The sequence below is a fragment of the Humulus lupulus genome, chromosome 3, assembly GCF_963169125.1.
Source record: "Humulus lupulus chromosome 3, drHumLupu1.1, whole genome shotgun sequence".
Classification (NCBI taxonomy): Eukaryota; Viridiplantae; Streptophyta; class Magnoliopsida; order Rosales; family Cannabaceae; genus Humulus; species Humulus lupulus.
In genome coordinates, this window is record NC_084795.1 from 84,160,911 (window position 1) to 84,174,494 (window position 13,584).

At 41.0% G+C, this 13,584-nt stretch overlaps 1 protein-coding gene across 2 annotated transcripts; it reads right to left on the reverse strand.

Annotated features, from left to right (window-relative positions):
- Window positions 1-848: 848 nt before the first annotated feature.
- Window positions 849-4,467, reverse strand: LOC133822906 (isopentenyl phosphate kinase). 2 transcript variants are annotated; one of them, XM_062255370.1, is made up of 12 exons: window positions 4,313-4,467; window positions 3,587-3,817; window positions 3,186-3,283; window positions 2,869-2,911; window positions 2,683-2,744; window positions 2,514-2,570; window positions 1,964-1,999; window positions 1,803-1,880; window positions 1,583-1,649; window positions 1,410-1,469; window positions 1,196-1,299; window positions 849-1,114 (listed from the first exon to the last, which is right to left on the reverse strand). In XM_062255370.1, exons 1-12 carry the CDS (start codon window positions 4,368-4,370, stop codon window positions 1,019-1,021), a joined length of 990 nt encoding a protein of 329 aa, XP_062111354.1. In that variant the 5' UTR covers window positions 4,371-4,467; the 3' UTR covers window positions 849-1,018. The 2 variants fall into 2 exon arrangements, with proteins under 2 accessions (XP_062111354.1, XP_062111355.1); XM_062255371.1 differs by lacking the exon at window positions 849-1,114 and having other exon boundaries at window positions 1,195-1,319.
- Between the last annotated feature and the right edge of the window lie 9,117 nt (window positions 4,468-13,584).

Below are 13,584 nucleotides of genomic sequence, written 5' to 3' on the forward strand. Positions count from 1 at the left end.
ACCAGCAAAGACTTGCAATCTTGTCTACGTTTCTATTTTGCCAGTATTGGCTAACAAGTCAGATAGCCACCCAATGCCACGAACTAAGCGAGAGAGGCTCCCCTGTAGCATAACTTTATTGTCTCTGGTTCGTGCATATGGGTGCGTCTCTATATTGTAGGTGACGAGGGAATGTTAGCCTAGCTATCGATAGTGTCTCTAGTTTTAGGCTACTATATCTGTCTTGTGTTGGTTCTCTTCTCTTTAATTTGGATTTGTGTCATTGATACGAATTTGGCCTGATTTTACTGTTGTGATGCATCGAATGGAATTATGATTGATAAATTCAAAATCAAAAGAGCAAGCCAATATTAATGGCCAATAACTAGGACATTCTTTTACATTGTTTTGGGAGATTTTAATTGTTGTGTCGTGTTTATCTTCTCGGCATTGTGGGATTTAACCCATTACTATCGATTTGATTTTGTTCTTTCTGATTCCGTTGGATCAGTAGGCCTAATTAGAAACCCTGCAATTACGTCTCTGTTTATTTTCTTTTTGGCTTGTTTCGGCTTTCCAAATAATCTTAAATCTCTGGTATATATCAACTTCTAAATTTTCTATGTATTTTTTATACCATTTTAAAAAAAACTGATTATGGAATTGTTTTGGGGATGGTTGCTGAACCCTAACAATGCTCTTCCTTCCGATCCTTCTATTTTTTAGATGAGCTTTGTTTACAAAATTCATGTGTTTATATAACCGGTCAATAAATCTCGAAAGAAAAAAATAATAGTAGCAAGTGGAGTTATTTTCATTTAAGCAATCAAAAGTACTTGAAACTCATGATTTGAGTGAAAACAAGTATGTGCTTGCAATATGAATTTGTCAGAATTTATTGCGTCTTCATCTCATTTTCCCCACAAAATAATAGCTTTAGCGTCTCTCATTGAAGCTTCAACAATGGGTTTTGTACGCTTTATCACCAAGTTAATGGCCCATGAGGACAAAAAAAAAAGTCATTTCAATTCAAGTTAGATCATTTTAAAAACCGAATTACTGTCCCAAGCCAGTCTTCAGGAACATTGCCTCTCAATTCACCACGCAAGGCCCTCAAAGAATGGCTTGTTCCTGCCTGTAATGGAGATAATTTCAACACCCTGAACATGATATCTAAATTGAGGAAGATTGACAGATTTCTTAAAAAAGAAGTTACCTCGACAATGTAGACATCGATTCCGAGTTTCGCAATCATGGCAGCTTCCAAAATCTTGGTCTCCATGCCCCCCGTTGTATCGTGAGCTGCTACATCTGTTTTCACTGCAAATATAACCAACGAACTGGATATTTCATAATTGTTGTTTTATGTGCTGAAACTGGCATATCTTATATTCTGATACAAAACACAACAACACTTGATTTTTACTAACCTTTATTCATGTTCTCAAGCGTTGGCTTCACAACTGACCAACTCCCATCTTCATGCACCGCTGTGGATTACAGAGTTTTTTTTTTCAGGAAAAGAAATAATTCCACAATTTCAATTCATCATTACAGAACATATTTTTGGTCTAAGAAAGCAAGGTTTTGATGGACTCATCACCAATTTCTCTCAAGAGTACTGCACTGCTATCCAATGGTGGTCGGTCGTATACCCCCAGAACATCTGTCTTCAATCCACATAAAATGACAGAACAAAATTATGCTTTATTTCTTGTTTTTTGTTCAAGAATAAAAAGTTATTGATTCATCTATAAATTTAGACACCCCTTCCTAAAACGTCAAATATGTGAGTGAAAGTTATAACTCAGCAGAGTTGATACCATAAAAACCACAAACTCGGGCTTGAACTGTTCTGCAAGATGTCGTATGATGACATCTCCACTCAATATGGTGCATCCCTGATTAGGAAAGTCAATCAGCTAGACTTCCTTACAAGTGAACAACAAAACTGAGATGATTAATTTAGATAAAGGGACCGCACCAGTTCATCATCAAGTACAGCATCTCCATGGGTAACCTATTAAGCAGATAATGATCATCAATAACTTATTCATGCATTACTCAAAACACAAGGATATACAAGGTGGATGTTTATTCTGTCGCAGTCTTCAAGAATTATATGCACTATGACATGTGCATGGCTAACTTCTACTGGTTAAATAATGTGACTTTACCATTAAAACCAAGTACACTAAACCAATCCCTTAATGCTATTTGTTTTTTTTTTTTTGGTCCTTTTAGAGGCATTGGCTCTCATAACAAACCTCCCTTCATGAAATGCCTCCACATCTATAGAATTTTGGAAAGAAGCTAACTTTATTAATATATTACAGTAGCCAATTTCATTTGTAACCAATCTCAGTGTCAAGTAATAGTTCTAAACTTCTTTCAGCTTAGCACGACAATGAGTATCCTTTCTTAGGTGAAAAAAAGAAGGGGGGTTTAAGAGAATTCATAAGGTGAAACAGAAAGAAGAAGTTAAGCTAATTATGATGAAAAAGTACAACAATAATTATAGGCCAAAAACTTACAGGTACAAAGCCAGAATCAATGGCGTTAGTCACCGCAGACAAATCAGCTGAAACTATCTGCCAAAAAGATCATTTTTTAAACTTAAAAAGAGCTTTAATGTCCTTTTTCTTTAAGAAAAGGTAAAGAATAATTTTAGCATACGACAACTGGAGTAATAAAGTTACTCACATTTCTCATACTGGTTGACCATCCACATGAAAATGGAGACACTCCAATAGAAGGAATACCCTCTGAAACAAAAGTGCAAACAAACTGCATTGACGTTATCTTATATATTTATCAAATTAGTGCAGAGAATAACACTAATTTGAAAGAGAAATGGTTATCACTATATTGTATTAATTGGCTTGTCACCTCTAGCTAGAGCTCTAACAATTTCAAGATTGAGCTTTGTAACCTGTAAGAGCATCAAGAAATTAACAAAAACATAGAAATCTAGTAAACTTTTTATGCATGATATGTTGGAGAGAAAGGCACAAGCAAATTCTAAGATGAGTAGAGTTGCTAAACACAGAAACACAACAACTCAAGGAGCTGACTTTTATCAGGTCAAAAGAATCATAAATGTTAACTTTATTTGTATCTATCTCCAATAACTTTGCAGTTTCTAGTAGTGCCTGAATATAGAACTTCAAAAGAAACACAAGAAATAAAAAAGAGGCAAGTCTTACAGAAATGCGTGTAGCAACAAAACCAGCCTTAACAAGAGGTTTGTTCAGTCCTCCTTTATGAACCCCAGATTTACTAGCTTGAAAGTGCCCAAAAGAACCTGAGGCCATAGTGGTGGAAGACAAAACCGCTTATTGCATATCTTCTGTTTAAGATTTCTCATGTGGTAAATCCTATAAATAATGGTGTTTCTATATTGTTGTTTCCATATTATGATAAACCATATAAAACACATGTCCAAGCTTGGTTTCTAAAGCCTAAAGACATCAAATTTGTGGTTTGATTTTGAAAACTTTCTACTGACAATATAAAGGGTCAATAGCTAAAGTAATATGCAATATGAATACCCAGTAATTAATCTCATATATTTCAATTCGTGAATGAAGCTTGCCACAATACTAACCTGCACCGTGAACAACAATAAATGAGCTGGAATCCACTGCTGGCTCAGCACTAAAATCATTTATGCTGCATGAAATTTCTGATTCTCCAGCTCGTTTGCTCCAATCCATCCCGAGAAACTTGCCAGAAGGCGACTGCGCAATCATGGATTCCCTCAGCTGCAATGAAACCTCCTTGAGATTTTCATCATGTATTGTCTCTAGTTCATTCTTGCAAGTAATTGCTGCCCCACCTACTCCATAAAAATACCACAGTGGGATGGTGTAGGATGCATTGACAAATTATTTGCAAATGCATTCTATAGCTCTTACTTTACACTGACCCCAACAATCCAAAACAAACAAAATATATGGACCACATATTTACAATCATCCATTTATCGAAATAGCCAAGTGAACTTGTGAGTACCTTATTTGGGGTAACCAGTGTAATGGGTGCATGAAAAAGCAACAAATTTAACTAATGTACACTGACCCGAATAAGATCCTAATCCCAAAACAAACTACTGTAAATTCACAATACACCCATTGATCTAATAAGCTAAGTGAACATGTGAGAATCTTATTTGCGTTAATTAGTGTAATGGGTTTCATAAGAAATCAATAAATTTGAGACCTTGTATCGGATCATATCAGAATATGGGAGACTGAATTTTAAAAAATAATAAATAAATAAAAAACTAATACTCTTTCATTGATGAATTCTAAACATTTATAAGATGACAGACCAAGCTTGACGATGCATCTGATTGGTCTGGAGAGATTGATGGAGGCGCTCTGTTCCATCGTTTGGTTTCTTTCCTCCTTTTCTTGCTTTTTTTGGGTTTTGAAATAGCTTCGTTACTGAGTTCTTAGGTCCTAAATTTGTGGCCAATTATGGGAGTGCCACGTGGTTTAAGTCAAACACACTCAACTCTACTCGACTCATGTAATGCCTATTAAAGAGGGAATAAAACAAGCTTCAAGTGAAAATTTCCATATAAAAGACTAATGAAAAAGAAAAAGTTTATTTTATTAATCACATGTTTACTAATCAGCAAGTTGAATAAACTATTCACATTCATTTTTACTTTTATTTCCACATAAATTTGTGCCAAAACAATAAAAATATTTATCCTTCCATTTTCATAAGTAATAATAACATTACTAGTAATTAATTTTTATTTATTTTATTTTATTATTAAAAATTAAAAGACAAATTTATCCTAAAATATATTATTTTAAAAAAATATATACATTTTTTGATAAATAACAATTTAGTCAAATTAAAACATTTCGATTACCTTTCCTAATTATGTAAACAAAATAAAATATTTTTGATTCCCTTTCTGCTAATTTAGTAAACAACATAATCAAATAGTGATTTTGATTCTGTTGACTGTGTTTTTAGCCAACGACGTGAGAACGTCAATAACGACAAGCCTTCAAGAGAATGTAAACGACAACAGACAGTTTTTGCAATAAAAGTAAATAACACGAGATTTTATAGTGGTTCAGCCCCGATAGTCGGTAATAGCCTAATCCACTTAGAGATTTTATTACTCTAATCACACTCAAGATCAGATGAACCCGTGTCAACTGAGTTTCTTAGTGTAAATATTCCAGAATACAAAAAAAAAGGGGTTCTCTCAAGAAAAACACAATTTCTCTCTCTAGAACACAGATTAACTCTCAATTTGCCAAAAAGTCCCGTTACGATCCTCCCAACCCTCTATTTATAGGTCTGGGATCCTCAACTGATATCCCCTTTAGATAGGGATATTTTATTATTCATCTTATATTTATATTACAGGAAATATTTAAAATACAACTGATTCCTCAATTTGAGTGAGGAATGAGAGATTCCCGGGTGCTTAGACCAATTCTTGCTGAAGCCGTTCTGGGGATTTTGACGTAGTCTCACATGCATGTTGATTACTCCTTCAAGCTTTCCTTGGACCAAGGCGATATATGCATGGCGCTCCTCGGACCAAAGGTCATGCATGCTTGGCTCTCCTCGGACCAAGGTGGTCCGAGCCAACTCCCTTGGCCTCCCTCCTCGGGTAAGTCCGAGCCTACCTCCTTCAATCAAGGTCCGATTGGACCTTGTAGCCTTCTCCTCGGACCAAGGTGGTCCGAGCCATCCTTCTCATGCCTTCTCCTCGGACCAAGGTGGTCCGAGCCAACCTTCTCTCTTGCTTCTCACCTCGGACAAGTCCGAGCATACCCCCTCCAATCAAGGTCCGATCGGACCTTGTGGCCTTCTCCTCGGACCAAGGTGGTCCGAGCCACCCTACCTGGCATTTCACCTCGGACAAGTCCGAGGCATCTCTCCCTTTGGCATCTTCAACCATGTCCGATCGGAGATTATGTGGCCTTCCCTTGACTGAAATCTAAGTCCCAATCCTTGGCTTGCATGGGACTTCTTTTCCTTAGCCTTCTTACCTCGGACACATCCGAGCCAAATGCTTGAGAGGCTCCCAAGCTAAGGTCCGATCGGACCTCCTGCCTTTATCCCTCGAGCCAAAATCCAAACCCCTCCTTTAAGCTCCTTGGACTTGGGTTTGAACCAATCAATTGGGTCTTCAAACTGGGGTCTGAGCCAAGCACTCCTTAGACCAAATATTCTCCTCGGGTGTATTTGACTTGACTATGCATCTCTCAAGCAGTCCAAATTCTTAACTGATGCATTGGGCTACTCCTAAGCCGGATCACCCAACTAACTCATGCCACGTGTCAATTTCATTGCCGCATCATCCTTTTCAAATTTTTGGGATAACATTTGCCCCCCAAGTTTATTATATGATACATTCACATAATAAACTTTTTCTCCAGCTGACGTCATTATAAAAAATAATTAATTGTTCATCTCCATGCAGCAGACCCACGATCACTGCAAAAAACCACCCATGATCGTGGAGAGAAAAATAGTCCCAGAATGCCAAAGGTCCAAAAGTAAATAAAAAACCCACTTTTTTCCCTTTAATTAACCCAACTTTACACACTTTTCTTCACACAAGCAAAAAATCGCATCTTCAAAAACCTCTCATCTTCTTCCTTCCCTTTTGGCCGAAATCCCCAAGAATTTTCTTCTCCTTGCCGATTCCAAAAACTTCAAGGGGAGCTCTTCATCTTCAAGCAAACCAAAGGTCCTCCAACCTTGAGTAAGTCTTCTTTTCCATGCCTTTACATTGTTATAATTTTTCAAAAATTTTCTAAAAAAACCATGCCATGGCCGAAACTCCCCATAGCTTTGCTTGTTCTTGAAGTTCTTGTGAATGCTTTGTACAATGTGTTAGCTTGTTGCCTTGATGATGTTTGTGGCATGGGTAACCCGAAATTACCTTTAATTTCATAGGAATTTCAAGACAAATGGGCTAATTTGACATGAATATGAGTATGGGTTTTGGGGTTTTTGATAGTATAATGGGTTTTCAATAACATAAGAAAAACCTTTCATTTCCATGCTTTGATCTTGTTTTTGCATGTGTGAATGAAGAAATGTGTTTAAAATAGGGATTCTAGGGCTTTGCTTACACGGTTTGGGTTTGAGGTATGAAAAGTGTATAGTCAATGATTTTGCTCATTTAATTTGCCAAGAAAAATCTGGGCATGTATGTGGTCCGATTGGACCACATTTTATCTTCCTTGGGATCCCATGTCCGATCGGACATGGTGGTTCGCTGCTAGCTAGTACCCTTGGAGGCGTAAGATGCGCCAAGCCTTCAGACACCACTCATTCGGACCTCGAGGTGTGCATCTCCTTGGACGAGCCAAGCAAGTATATCCGATCGAGCCATTGAGAAATCTGGGCAAGTTACCACACTTACCATTTTTTGACTGCCCATGTCCGATCTGACACGTTAGGCTTCGGACGCTCGAACGCCACCGTTCGGACCGCGCGGCATGCCTCTCCTCGGGTGTGCTTCGTCCGATCAGGTCTCTTGGGAGGACTTCATGCTGGGCTCGCACGGAGGCATCTTCCTTGGTCTCCCACGGCTGCTGAACGCCCCTTTGGTCACGTGTACTTGGCATGTCTAGGCATCCGATCGAATGCACTAGGCAAGGCCACTTCGTAGAGTCCATAACATGGTCCGATCGGACCACACCTAATCTCCTAGGCCTCGGCCTTCTTTCCTTTCTTTCAAATGCATACCCAACCCTTTGGCATGCTCACTCACACGCATAAGGAATTAAGCCTCAAAGGAAGACCCCAAAAATTTCCATTTATGTAAACTTTAATAACTTTCAACACCCAAGTACTTCTTAGGCATTCTTGGGCATTAAGATTATTTTTCCTTATGTGTTATATTTTTATAACTTAGATAAATTTTTCTAAGTATAAAAATAAATTTTATTCTTGGTGAATTTTTTCTGTATGGTTACTCACCTCCCCATGTTTTATTCATTTTTGTAGATGAATCGCTCTGACTATAGGGGAGGTGACAACCATACGGACTCTGATATATCCATCCCGCAATCAATCGACACTCCTCTAAATAGCGATTCCTCCTCAAACTCGTCCACCGGTTGCACTCCAGAGGACCGCCTCCGCCGCTTCAAGCAAATCCTCCCTCGCTCAGCTTTGTATCTCCTTCACGAGGAACAGTTCCTTCAACAAGTTTCTCAGTCGACGATGAGGGTGAAATAGTCCAACAGACTTCCTCAGGAACATGATCCACAGGTTGCCCGCAGGGCGGTGCAGAAGGTGGTAAAGCGCAGTCACGCCCGCACTGCCACAACTTCAGACAAGCCTTCCCAGAAATTTGCTACCGCGATCCAGGACTTGGCTGTTCAAAAACCACGCAAGGAGGGAGAAGAAGAACCCTCCTGGTTCATTGCCGAATCTTCAAAGCTTAACCCCGCGTTGTTCCAAAAATACATCGAAGCTTTAGGCTTGAGCGAGGCAAACGTGATATGTCCGAGCTCTCATCAAAGAGCCAATAGGCCTGGTGGAACATACTGCGCCTGGTCCAGGCACCATGTGCACGCCGGAGCGACACTTCCGCTACACCCATACTTCCGGTCTATAGCGGATTACTTCAATGTTTCCCCATTCCAGATTGCACCGAATGGGATCCAGGCACTCTCTGCGTTGTACATCCTCTACTTCCTGCATGGTTGGGACAAGCCCACCCCTCACGAAGTGCACTACTTGTTTGACCTTAGGACCAATCCCTCCCACAACAACACGGGCTTCTTCCACTTCTACCATAGGCATAGGGGGATTACATATCTCAATGGTATCTCTCACAAATCGAACCTCGGGAAGTATCACAAAGAATACTTCCTTACATCGGACATTGAGGCCAACAACTTGGCCTTTACAATCGGGAGTCCATTCGAGCGACCATTGCCTACTAAGGGGATGTTTGAGCGGGCCAAGAAGTTGGCTAGCATGAGTCTTAGGGAGAAGGATGTGAAAAAATTGGTCACTTTGGACTTCCTTCAGATGGTGGGCCTGGTGCCGTGTGACCAAGATATGGTGGTGAAAAGTACCACCGGGGAGAACAACATGACTGATCAGTCCAACGCGGACACGGAGCTGGTGACCGATCAGCTTTCTCCTGGACCTTCTCCGCTTTCTCGTAGACCTGGTGACCTGGTCATTAGGGAGCCTGAACCTCAGCGCAGATCTGCCATTCTCGTTCAACCCGGGAAAGGAAAGGCTATTCAGGTTGAGGAGGAACTTAGCTCATCCTCGGAAGACGAGGATGAATTCCTCGATCAGATCCTCAATGCAGATAACATATGTCTAGCAACTACAGGAATATTTTTGATAATTTGGTGATTCGAGAGTAACAAAATTGTAGTATATACTTATGCATATTCTATTATGTTTATATATCTAACAACTTTGTGTTTTCCTCTTTTGCAGATCTAGACATGTTCAGACAGTGCGTTGCTTCTGCGCCAAAGAGGAAAGTTGGCGATGGAAGTGGCTCCATGCCACCGAGGAAGATTCAGAAGGTAGTACCGCCCAGTCAAGGGAGACAACCTGATGGACCTACCACACTCCCGCCACTGACTCCCTCTTCACTTCCTTCCTCTGCGAGCTTAACCCCCACTCGCCTGGGTAGCTCGAGTGAGGTCCTTCACGCTGCCAGTGACTTAGGAAAAGGACTCCTTGAGGAGATCGACCATGACGCTTCAATGCTCCAAAACTTCGAATCCTACCCTCGGCTTAGCGTTGAAGTCGTCCTGAGAAGAGGGCTTGCTCAACTGATGAAGGTAGGTATTTTGTCCTAAGACAATTTGTTATTAATATTTTTGCTTGTAATAACCTTTACTCTTCTATGCAGTCACTTGTCACCATCAGTCATGCTCAGCTTCGAGCGGTGAATTACAAGGAGTTGATCAAGGTGCTAAACGATCAACTGGTGGAGGCCCGGGCTACGGTAGAGACTTTAACGGCTTCAGAAAAAGACTCCAAATCTAAGTTGGAGCAGGCGGAAAGAACCGTAGCCGAACGGGATGAGTCTCTCAGGAAACTTTCTGAGGAGAATCAGCAGCAGGTTCAAAACAAAAATTCCTTGACAGCCCAACTAGAGAAGCTGGCTCGGGATAATGAGAGACTGATCAGCAAAAATGAAGAGTTGAAACAAGAAAAGGAGCTTGATTTAATTCGCTTTGAGGAGGCCAGCTTCGATTGCTTTTATCAAGTCTGGAAGCTGAACAAACCTCTCAATCTCGACTTTTTCACCAAGGAGGTCCAGGCAGAAGAGCTTGCCAGATGCGAAGCACGGGCTGCTGAAGAAGCTGCCAATCCTCCTGCACCTGCTCCCGCCTCCTCTGCCTTATCATTCCGAGCAAGAGGAGCGGCCGAAGCCGAGTAAGGGGTTGATCAACCCACAAGAGATGCACACCAGTGACTCCTTAGCATAGTCTATCATAGTTTGCTTTACTTTGTATATTGTTGCTCGGATCAGTGAGCTATTTTGACACTTAGCACTTTACTTTTTTCTTTTTTGACTAATTCTAAACTTTTAAGTCTTTATTGTGAATAGTAAAGTTTCTGGATGCCTTGAATTTCACATGAGTATTTAGTTTTCTAAATTAGAAATTCTAACCATTCCATAAGTCCCTACTAAATATGCTTCCTCATGCTCTTATTGCTCTAACCTCTTATGAGCATAAATTTTGTCATTACACGAATATCTGTTTCTAACTAAAAAATTTTATTAAAAATTCTAAGTTACTCAAGCTTTGTTAAACAAGTTAGCTTAATGGCCTTTTTAGACTTCCAATCATACAAGTCAGCCCAAAAACAGATATACTTGCTCGTGCTCTTATTGCCTGTGTTGAAGTGTTGAAGTGTTGAAGTAAACCCAGTATACCCTATGTGCCCCCCAAGTGATTGAGGGTTGATAAATCCTTGATCACTTGCTACTTGATCGAATTTGTCCGAGTAGTCACTACTCGTGAAACACATAAAATATACGAACATATTTCAGTAGTTGACCACTACAAAAACATTATTTAAACGTTGGTCTTTTGTTTCATGATACCGACCAGTTGAACACCGCCCGGTATATATTTACACTTAGTTTTTAGAAGACCTGTTTTGTTTAAATTATTATGACAGTTGAACACTGCCAAGCAAGAATAATCAACACATATGCAAAATTTGTAGCAAGATTCGGCCACGCTACGCGTGGTCTCTTTTATTACTCGTAATAATAAGTGACAAAACGTGCCTAACAACAAGTTCTAAACAGAATAACATTGTTCAAAATAATGCGACTGGGTAGCAAATAACCAGTTCACAAACGAAAAACTTAAATAACAGGTTAAGCACTTGATACAAAGCTACTACTCTGCAAGCAGTATTTATTGATAATATTTTCTCAAGTGCTCGCCGTTCTAGTAGTTCCTGATCAGCTCTCCATTCAACCGAGCAAACTTGTAGGTGCCAGGCGGTAAGACTTGCTCAATTTGATACGGCCCTTCCCAGTTTGGTCCTAGCACACCAGCTGCTGGGTCTCTTACAAACACCTTTCTAAGGACCAAATCTCCGACCTGGAACTTTCGATCTCGCACTCTGGAATTGAAGTAGCGTGCTACTTTCTGCTGATGAGCAGCAACTCTTAGGCTTACCTCCTCTCTTCTCTCTTTGAGGAAGTCCAATGATTCTGCTAACAACTGATGGTTCTCCTCTTGGTTGTACATGGCCCTTCTATGAGATGGTGGATCTATTTCCACAGGTAGCATGGCCTCATACCCATATGCCAAAGAGAATGGGGTATGACCAGTTGCCGTCCGAGCAGTAGTCCTATATGACCAAAGGACCTCTGGTAGCTCTTCTGCCCAAGCACCCTTAGCTTGCTCCAGGTGCTTTTTTAGAGTGTCCTTCAATGTTTTGTTTACCACTTCAACCTGCCCATTGGCTTGAGGATGGGCTACCGAGGAGAAACTTTTGGTGATGCCATGCCGAGTGCAAAAATCGGTAAATATGTCGCTGTCAAATTGGGTGCCATTGTCAGACACTATCTTCTTAGGCAGACCATAGCGACATATTATGTTCTTAACCACAAAGTCCAATACTTTCTTCGATGTGATTGTGGCCAATGGCTCGGCTTCAGTCCACTTAGTAAAATAATCTACCGCGACCACTGCAAACTGCACTCCTCCTTTTCCTTTGGGAAACTTCCCGATCAGATCAATACCCCACACCGCAAAAGGCCATGGACTTTGCATTTGCTTCAAGACATTTGGGGGCGCTCTGGGTACTTTAGAAAATCTTTGGCATTTGTCACACCTCCTCACATATTCCATAGAGTCCTCGTTCATGGTAGGCCAGAAAAATCCTTGCCTCAAGATCTTTTTAGATAGACTCTGCCCCCCAGCATGATCTCCATAAAACCCTCCATGCACCTCAGCTAGTATGCTCTTTGATTGGTTGGGCGTTATGCACCTGAGCAGAGGTAGGGAATACCCTCTCCTATACAACACTCCATCTACCATGGTGTATCTAGCAGCTTGCCTCATAACCTTCCTTGCTTCATTACGACCATCTGGGAGGGTCCCTTGCTCAAGGTAAGCAATGATGGGAGTCATCCAGGTATCGGCTATCATGATTGGCATGGCTTCTTGTTTATCAATGCTCGGTTCTGCTAAGTATTCTACCGGTACTATATTCAGAGTTTTGGCGTCCTTTGCACTAGCAAGCATTGCTAGAGCATCGGCATTGGAATTCTGCTCTCGTGGTACTAGCTTGATGGTGTACTCCTCAAACTGGGCTAACAAATCTTTGGTTTTGTTTAAGTATGCCACCATGCGTAGGCCCCTTGCCTGGTATTCCCCCAATACTTGATAGACCACCAATTGGGAATCACTGCTTATTTCCATCGATCGGGCACGTACATATTTAGCCAGTCGCAAGCCTGCTAGAAGGGCTTCATACTCCGCCTCATTGTTAGAAGCATTAAATCCGAATCTTAGTGCACAGTGAATTCGGTGCTTCTCTGGTGTGACTAATATTATCCCAGCTCCTGAGTGGTGCTCATTTGACGACCCATCAACAAAAAGTTGCCAAGCAGGAATTTCTTCTTTTTGCCCAGTAACACTCTCCTGCTGGTTGGGAACATCAGTGATTCTAGTGCATTCAGCGATGAAATCTTCCAAAGCTTGACCTTTAATAGCAGTCCTCGGTTGGTACTTGATTTCAAATTGGCCTAGCTCAACCGCCCATTTAAGTAGCCGACCAGACGACTCCGGCTTCTGCAAAACTTGGCGAAGAGGCTGGTTAGTGAGGACCTTGATGGGGTGTGCTTGGAAGTATGGCCGTAATTTTCGTGATGCAAGTACTAAGCAGTAAGCCAACTTCTCAATCATGGGGTACCGGGACTCTGCTCCTATCAATCGCTTGCTAACATAATATACCGGGTGCTGCACCGTATCCTCCTCACGTACTAAGGCAGCACTAATAGCGTACTCCGTGACTGCTAGGTACATAAATAGGTCTTCTCCATCAACTGGCTTAGAAAGAACAGGAGGTTGGGCCAAATGCTCCTTTATCGCC